Genomic DNA, 9,927 nt, shown 5'->3' on the forward strand with positions numbered 1-9,927 from the left:
TTCTTAAAGCTGTTAAGCAGAAAAACACTGCATAGCAAAATAATATTTGCAATAAGTCACAACAATGTAAACTTTGCTGGTGACCATTTTTTTTCTTGCTAAGCAATACTTGTCTGTGTTTAAGTTTCTGTGCTTACATGCTCTATGAAATTGGGCCCTGGATCTCAGAACCACATTATTTATGCTTTTCCAAAAAAAAAGAAATATATATATATATATATAAATACAGTCATCCATGTTTGTACTGTCTGTTCCTAGTAAATATCCCTAATTTAAAGATTAGTTCTATCCTGACCAGACTTCAAAATAAATAAACATAATAGTACATCTTTATTTCAAAAAAGCATTAGTACAATGTGTTTGATGTTTAACCAAGGCTTCATCTGTTGTCTTTTAGGCAAAGCCATTTTTCCTTCTTCCTGGCCATGGGATGTCCATCGAGATCCAAGTTGCCCTGGAGGACAAACCCTTTGTCTTCGGAGCGATCTTGAACAGGGATGAGGTCTTCGCTGTCATCTTGAGACAGGTTTGCTCCGTCCGAGATCTGAATATGAGGGAGAATGTGGCCGACAGTGAGCCAGTTAACGTCAACCGAACAGCAAGTGCAAGTGGTGACCAATAGGAGCCAGTCAATCAAGGAGATTCCTAGATTTTATTTCTACACTGGAGTTTTTTTGGGGGGTCTACAGGATGGAGTTTGCAAGGGCCATGTTGCACGAGGCAACTTACAGGCCATCAGTTCCAGGCAATCTCAAAGAAGAGAATCCATTCACACTTAATATATGTTCTCATAATTTTGTTGTGAACCATGAGACATTGTTTGAACAACTACTTGTGTGCTACCAAAGTGTTCCTGTAGCATGCACTGCAGTTGGCTGCCTCCAAGTTGCTTGAAAAGTTGCCTTGTGTGACAAAGGCCCCAAGGGTGAATGTTTGGGCATTTTTACAGGTATCAGTTTGTGGTTATATTTGTTTCATTGATAGGAAATTTCAGACTTTGATATACGGAGTCAGACTTGTTTGTGTCTGCATTGGGGAATAAAAACTATAATTTATGTGATTTTCTTCAAATTTGAAGAGATCCTGTTCTTTGGTATACTTCTCCAGTGTCAAGGTTTTAAGACACTCCTTGGAATATTTAACTCAAGGGTGGAAATGCCAAGATGTCAATATACTATATCCCATAATTTGGAGACTAATTTCAGGTCTTTTTTTTTCCGCAGTGACTCTCCCCTTGTTATTTGTCTTGAGGATTTGTTCTCTCTCCTCTCTGTCACGAATGAGAAGAGTGATCAAGGGGCCATTCAGAATAATCAATGTTTACAAATGTCAACCTTTTATCAAAACTGATGATGGGTGGGACACATGATCAATGTTTGAAAAAAAAAGAACTTTGTTTGGAATGTCCTTGTACCCTGTTATGCATGCAGTGAACCATCAACCTTTATAACCAAGCAAAGTGCTGTGTAGTTGCTATTAAATCCTCATATCTTTTTACTCTGTAAAGTTAAAAAGACTGAGTTCCATTTATTGAAAACAAAAGTGAAGGCTCTATATTTTTGGACCAATTTTTCCATAAGATGCACCTTGTTATGAATTGTTGCGCATCTCTTTGAAATTGTTTTAAACTTGGTTTCTTATCAATGTTTCCTAAGCACCCTTTTAGTTTGCAAAAATTTTGTCTAGAACAAGAGAAATGATAATATAATGAATAATACAACTCAGAATGCTTTATCTTACAGACCAAGGGCAAGAAAGCAAGCCAAAAATTTAATCAAATCCAACAAATAAAATAATTTTCTTCTGAGCCAGATATCTGTATCTATTGGAAAACTTGGATTTTTAAATTACTATTCCTCATGGTAAATGAGGTAGGTTAAAGAAAATGTGTACTCAAAAAATGACGTCTTTAGAGGATTTTGCAGAACAGTGCTACGGTATGTTGCCGTTAATCTAAGTTTTACTACTTGATAGACTCAAAACAAATGTGAACTTATTTTGTTTTTATTTGTAAATAATAGTATTGTGAATATAAGTGAAGAAGCCTATTCCAAATTTAGTTTATAATAATTTACTTTTCAGGTAAAAAAAAAATACCTCTGGGTAACAATTGACCTGGATTGCCTGTGCAGGGTGAAGCAGAATGCTCTGATTCCGCGTCAGTTTGACCCTTCCACAGGTCATAATGATTTGTATGATACCTATTTTGGTCAGCCTGATCCAGAAATGGGTCAGGCTTAACAGATCCTAGGATTTTGATGCGGGAGGTTTTAGTGTGCATAGTTTTTTTTTTGTCTCAATGCCTGTCATTGTATCATGCCATTGAGAGTTTGACGAAGCAAAGAAGCAAAACATTTTAGTTTGGGGAATGATAGAATTAATATTAACTGTGACAAGGTACAAGGTTTGTATTGTTTACATACTAAACATCCGATTGTATGACACTCACATATCAATGGGGGAACATCTTCAGACAAACCCCGTGGGGGTTGTACAGAAACAATATTTTGACGTCCAAACCGGAAACAGCGCAAGACTATCTTCACTATGCTTTGATAGGCCATTAACGTCATAATACAAGGACTATTCTCGCTTGATAGCCACGGAGGAGACATTAAAGGAACACGTTGCCTTGGATCGGTCGAGTTGGTCTTTGAAAAACGTTTGTAACCGTTTGTTATAAAATGCATATGATTGGAAAGATGTTTTAAAAGTAGAATATAATGATCCACACAAGCATCACTCGAAATTGCGTGGTTTTCCTTTTTACCTCGTCGGCTAACACGGTCGGCCATTTATGGGAGTCAAATTTTTGACTCCCATAAATGGCCGACCGTGTTAGTTTGCATGCAAAGTAAAAGGAAAACCACGCAATTTCGAGGCAAATTTGTGTGGATCATTGTATTCTACTTTTAAATCATCTTTATAACCTTATGCATTTTGTAACAAACGGTTACAAACGCTTTTCAAAGACCAACTCGACCGATCCAAGGCAACGTGTTCCTTTAAACATCACAGTGTTGGTGAAGTTATGTATACAAACCTCCGTGGAGCCGTTGGCGTTGTAGGTATCTGTGAAAGGAATTGAAGTTGTCCCAGGTTCGCGTATTAATATAAAACCCTCCAGACCAGCTATTTTTGGCCGTCATATGAACACACCGGTCCCCTCAAAGCCGTTTTTACCACTCACGCTATCTGTTGTATAGTTGATGTGGTTGCGAAGATCGTTTACAGTGAGGTTTCGGGGCCACTCTTGAACAAGTGTTTTGGTATTTTATTTTTCTTGTCTGTTCTAAATTGATCATTATTTTGATGAAAACACTCTTTAGGAAAAAAAGTTATGGGTACTTTGATATCAAATTGGAGTAAATCATCAACATGGCTACACCATGATAAAGGTCTATTTTGGTGGGGCAGTTGGATTGGATGGGTGGGATTAAGGTTTGAATGTTGAACTTTTCAAAATAACTTAACACAATCACAACTACATTCAGACAAATTATGATGCACAAAAACTAATCACAATCCATTATTTACGGAAAACATGTAACACCAGCTATGTCAAAATGTTTTTTTTAACGTATAAATGTTTTATCAGAATAATGATAAACACAAGACCGATTACATGATGGTCAAAATCATGAAATTTATTGTAATAATGTATCTGTTGTGGAGTTGTGATCAAATTTTCATTGATCAGGTTTGCCTGTTGAAATGCATCGTTTTTGTTAATATGCATGTGTGTCTGCTAAGCACACCATATGTGTGCATTGAAACAACGCCTCATTGTTCTGTAATCAGTACTGTAATCATTACTGACTTTTCCTACGGTTTGTTTTAAAGTGAAGAATGACTTTTCAAATAAATGTTTTTTGCATTTTTTTTTCTTATCAGCATTGTTAAATAGGCAGCACCGTGCCTCATATAGCAGATTTTGTAATTCGAAGAACGTCATTGTTGTAAATTAATATTTTGTAAGGATATTTTGTGAAAATTTTCATTCCTAAAACATTCATGATGGACCGTTCCTGAAACGAAGCTGGTGATTAAAACACAGACATGATTCGAACTGCCTCTAGCCACCAGGCAATCTCAGTGGTCTACTGGTTCGAATTTCACCCGAGTAATATGCCCGAACTCGGGGAAGTCTTGAGTACACAGTGGTTTCACACATCGGTGTATATGGGTAACACCAAAATAAAAAATAATGTGATTGAAACAGTTTTGTACTTAAATTATATAAAAGAAAAGATGTAGCATTTTTCTCAGTGTTTTTGTTTTAAAACATCGTATTTTTCTTTTTTTACGACATAACTAAAATTGCATGTACGTATACTTTCTGGTACAGATCTTTTGACAATTTTAACAGTACTTCTGTAATATTAATGACTGTGTTCCATGTTTTAAACTTGAAAGATGACTAGAATGGGATTTTAACATGGCACCTCTCGGTTGCTGTAACTGTGCAGCTGTATCAAATTTGTGTACATTGAGTGTGTTTTGCTGTATGTCGATTACTTAATTCTCACTGACAATCAAAAGTTGGTGGTAATTGCAGTGACCGAAGAGATTGTCTAGTCTGCAAGAAAAATAGTAAGATCAAAATAAATCACTGATCTCGCTCAATGTAATTTTCTTCATTGATCAAAATTGACATTATAATATGTTCCCCTTCAGGTACACGTCACTTTATTTGTGTACTTAATTATGTTTGTGTCAACAGTTAATCAACTGTCACTTTAAGTTAATTATGTACCAATATTAAAAGCCAGGAACTATATTTACTGATTTTGTACCCTTATTTTATCTTGTGTTTGTTTTTGTTATATGATAAACTGAAGTGTACGGCTCAGTATATGTCTAACCCTTCCCGCGTCAGTACATATGATAGTATCCATATTATGGCATTTGTAACTCAGTACCTCTGAGGACACCATTGTACCTATTGTAAACCCTCCTGTGGTCAGTACCTTAATAGAGGACACCATATTTAAATCTCCCTTTGTCAGTAACTCTGACTATACCTTCTTTTGGCAGTACTTCTGACTACCATGGTACCTGTATTACACCTTATGTAGGTAGTACCTCTGACTAGTACCATGGTACCTATATTATTTCTTCTTTGGGCAGTACCTCTGACTTGTACCATGGTACCTATATTATTTCTTCTTTGGGCAGTACCTCTGACTTGTACCATGGTACCTATATTATTTCTTCTTTGGGCAGTACCTCTGACTGTACCTCTTTAAGGCAGTACCTCTGAAAATACGATGGTTCCTTTATTATACCTTATGTAGGTATAGTACCTCTGACTTTCTTCTTTAGGCAGTACCTAAGACTATACCTCCTTAAGGCAGTACCTCTGAAGATACCATGGTAGGCCCTACCTATTATTTTACCTTATGGGGGTAGTACCTCTGACTATACCATGGTACCTATATTATTTCTTCTTTAAGCAGTACCTCTGACTATACCTGCTTGAGGCAGTACCTCTGAAGATACAATGGTATCTACATTATACCTTCTTTGGGCAGTACTCTGACTATACCGTACCTGTATTATACCTGTATTAGGCAGTACCTCTCACTATAACACCATGATACCTATATTATACCTTCTTTATGCAGTACCTCTGACGATATAACGGTACCCACCCTCTCCAAACCAGTTTCTGAGGATACCCTGGTACCTTTTGTTATGGGAGGTACCTATATTATACCTTCTTTGGGCAGTACCTCTGACGATACCATGGTACTTGAACTACACCCTCCCTGTGCCAGTTCTACTGAGGAGAACATGGTACATATATCAGACAGTACCTATGACGTTGGCAGATTTAATAACATCGTCTTTAGACAGTACCTCTGAAGATACAATGATACCTTTATTATACCTTCTTTAGGCAGTACCTCTGAGGATACCATGATACCTATGTTATACCTTCTTTAGACAGTACCTCTGAGGATACCATGATACCTATTTTATACCTTCTTTAGGCAGTACCTCTGAGGATGCCATGATACCTATACCTTCTATAGGCAGTATCTCTAAGGATGCCATGCTACCTATATTATACCTTCTATAGGCAGTACCTCTGAGGATGCCATGCTACCTATATTATACCTTCTTTAGGCGGTACCTCTGAGGATGCTACCTATATTATACCTTCTATAGGCAATACCTCTGAGGATGCCGAGCTATGTTATACCTTCTATAGGCAGTACCTCTGAGGATGCCATGCTACCTATATTATACCTTCTATAGGCAGTACCTCTGAGGATGCCAAGCTGTGTTATACCTTCTATAGGCAGTACCTCTGAGGATACCATGATACCTATGTTATACCTTCTTTAGACAGTACCTCTGAGGATGCCATGATACCTATACTATACCTTCTTTAGGCAGTACCTCTGAGGATGCCATGCTACCTATATTATACCTTCTATAGGCAGTACCTCTGAGGATGCCAAGCTGTGTTATACCTTCTATAGGCAGTACCTCTGAGGATACCATGATACCTATACTATACCTTCTTTAGGCAGTACCTCTGAGGATACCATGATATCTATATAATACCTTCTTTAGGCAGTACCTCTGAGGATACCATGATACCTTTATTATACCTTCTTTAGGTAGTACCTCTGAGGATACCATGATACCTATATTATAGCTTCTTTAGGCAGTACCTCTGAGGATACGATACCTATATTATACCTTCTATAGGCAGTACCTCTAAGAATACCATGATACCTATATTATACCTTCTTTAGGCAGTACCTCTGGGGAAACCATGATACCTATATTATAGCTTCTTCAGGCAGAACCTCTGAAGATACCATGATACCTACATTATTCCCTCCCCAGTGTCAGTTCTTCTCATGATACCATGATACATACAATATACTTTTGATAATACCATGGTTCCTTTAATCTCTGGGGATCCCATGGTACCTGTCATCCTCGGAAGATTGTTTCTGTTAATACCCTCTCTTATAATGGTACATATTTATACTTCTGAAGATACCATGGTAGGCCTACACCTAGTATGCCTCCGAGGGTACCATGGGATAATACCCGCATTTTACCCTCCTTGGGTCAGTACTATCTTGCCAATATTGAAGACAGTGATTGGTAATTATCGCGATTAGTTCCAACCCAGCACCTCAGTCACTGATTTTAGAATTATACAAGGTCAATCCTCGATCGTGAAAGTTATTTTGTACACGCATGTGTACAGTATAAACACGCGCAAGAACCCGTTTTTCGTTGAAAACTTGATGACATTTTCACAGGTTCATTGTAGTGTGGGGAGTTTATTGAAAACTAGAGGAAGGGAACTCTTCCCCCAAACAGGCTCACCATACCGTTAAGATTACTGTCAATATGCCTCTTAGTGATGCAGAAAGGCGCTGTATTTCTAAAAATGCATGTCTTTGAAGATTGGTGGCAAAACGCAGTGCTTAGAATGGATTTCCAAACATGACTGGACACTTTCGGTAAACAGTACTTTCCAAAGGCCCACACTTCGTGTATCACAATTTATATATAAAATCACAAACCTGTGAAAATTTAGGCTCAATCGGTCATCGGAGTCGGGAGAAAATAACGGGGAAACCCACCCTTGTTTCCGCACGTTTCGCCGTGTCATGACATGTGTTTACAGTAAATCCGTAATTCTCAAAATGTTTTCTCAAAAAGTAAAGCATTTCATGGAATAATATTTCAAGAGAAGTCTTTCACCATTACCTTCTGTAAGCCCTGTATGGTAAATCTGTGAACTTTTATTTTTTTTACTGTTCCGAAAGTGTATAATGGCTTTAATACCGTTCACTTATATGGTTGACAAGTTACACAACGTATGAAGGTAAGGCAAAGATTTGTTAGGTATCAATGATTTTGTGAGAGCTATGAGTAGTATAGGTTTTAGTTGAGCTCGGCCGTGGAAACCACCTTTGGGTCAGCATACCCGCAACATACCTACAATCGAATTCTAGAACCATTTGCTTCAAAAACATTGCCATCCGTACACTTGGGTATGCCCTATTCACGCAATGTGAAAATCTTATTATGTTACAGGATATCATTAAAGTATGCAGAAGAAAATTGTTAATAATATTGTGGACCCGGTCAACAATAGCTTTTACAGCAAACATGTCGTTCGATTTTTTTTGACAGTTATTCCACCGTGCGATGAAAACAATATAGATCAATAAATCAATTTTCACCAAAAGAAATAATTGATTTTATCATGAACTGTCAAATGACACCCGGGTGTAAAAGTAGAAAGACTTTGCATAAAAACAATGTCAAGGACACTATTTGAGTGAAACTGGAAATTAAAGATAATATGACTCTTATCACTTCATGGTAGGCCCGTAACCGGGGGCGGAGCGGACGCCTCCCACCCCACCCCCAAAAAAGTAATATTAATAATCCGCCCTCGAATAAAAGCACAAAGCCACCGAAACTCCCACCCCCAAAATGCCATCCGTCCGCTCAAAGAAAAGGTTCCCCACAGCCGCCCATTTTTACTTACTTTTTATAAAATAAAAAAAAGGCTGCCCCCTCAAACAAAACCCACAAAAATAAAAAATAAAATTAATACAATCTTCGCCCCCTAAAAAAAACCGCTACCTAAGAACAAATACCTCCCGCCCCTTCAAAAAATTCCACATTCGCCCCCCAAAAATAATTCCTGGTTACGGACCTGTTTCGTGACCACATGTTTTACTAGGCTATCTGAGTTAGTCATATGTTTTTCTTTCAAGTACAATAGTTGTCAAGCAATACAAAATTGCAGGCATCCATATTATGCGTTGCAATTTCTGTAAATATGCGCCTCCTTAAAGGAACACGTTGCCTTGGATCGGTCGAGTTGGTCTTTGAAAAGCGTTTGTTATAATATGCATATGGGTAGAAAGATGTTGTAAAAGTAGAATACAATGATCCACACAAACATGCCTCGAAATTGCACGGTTTTCCTTTTACCTCGTCAACTAACACGGTCGGCCATTTATGGGAGTCAAATTTTTGACTCCCATAAATGGCCGACCGTGTTAGTTCGCACAGTAAAAGCACAACCACGCAATTTCGAGGCAAACTTGTGTGGATCATTGTATTCTACTTTTAAATTATCTCTCCAACCATATGCATTTTATAACAAACGGTTACAAACGCTTTTTTATAGACTAACTCGTCCGATCCAAGGCAACGTGTTCCTTTAAAGGTTGTGCATACATGAGCATGTAAGAAGTAAGCACCTTTGGATAGTATAATGCATTTTGAAAAACATTTCACGTTGAAGTACTGTACGGTTATAGAAAAGATAATCTCTATTTATCCCCCAAATTGTAAGAATTTTATAAGAAGCTTTTATGGTAGAGCTTCTCAGACTGATGTGATGTTGTATCGGGAATTATTCTGCATGCGTGTATGGACATACTCGTTCCTTAGTTTCGGCGATATCTCAAAATACAAGTAACCACCTTCTGGAATGAAACTTTTACAGGTTGTTTGTGTGTTTTTTGTTTTTTCAACCCCATTTATATAGGATTTGAACAATCGATCACTGGTTCCAAAAACCAAAGATCTCCTGCTTGCTTGAATAACTGACGTACTCCAACACGCCAAAATATGAAGAAGACAAAAAAATAGATAACAGAGAAATTCTTCAAATGGTCAAATCATTTAGCTTACTACAGGTACGATTAGCCTTGATCTTTGAGTGGAGTGCGAGGGAGCTGCGTGCTACGACGGGCCTTGGGGGCGGTCGACGTTGAGCGGTGAACTGGCCGGATGCCGCGGGGTCGTACCCCCGAGCAGAACGGGGAATTTTGAACAGCCTTGCTCCGGTGCCGTCAACTAGTGCAATGCCGAAGGTCCGTTGTAATACGACAAATGATAATGTGTTTAACTTTATATTGCGAC

The 9,927-nt window shown here is 38.0% G+C and overlaps 1 protein-coding gene across 1 annotated transcript in view; it reads left to right on the forward strand.

Moving 5' to 3' along the window:
- Window positions 1-2,691, forward strand: part of LOC139933917 (GRAM domain-containing protein 4-like) — a 45,790-nt gene extending 43,099 nt beyond the window's left edge. The window contains exon 17 of the mRNA XM_071928149.1: window positions 398-2,691. Coding sequence (XP_071784250.1) covers window positions 398-622 — 225 coding nt within the window. The 3' untranslated portion in view covers window positions 623-2,691. The remainder of the gene's footprint in view (window positions 1-397) is intronic.
- The last annotated feature ends 7,236 nt before the right edge of the window (window positions 2,692-9,927 follow it).

This window comes from Asterias amurensis, chromosome 2 (assembly GCF_032118995.1).
Source record: "Asterias amurensis chromosome 2, ASM3211899v1".
In the NCBI taxonomy this organism is placed as follows: Eukaryota; Metazoa; Echinodermata; class Asteroidea; order Forcipulatida; family Asteriidae; genus Asterias; species Asterias amurensis.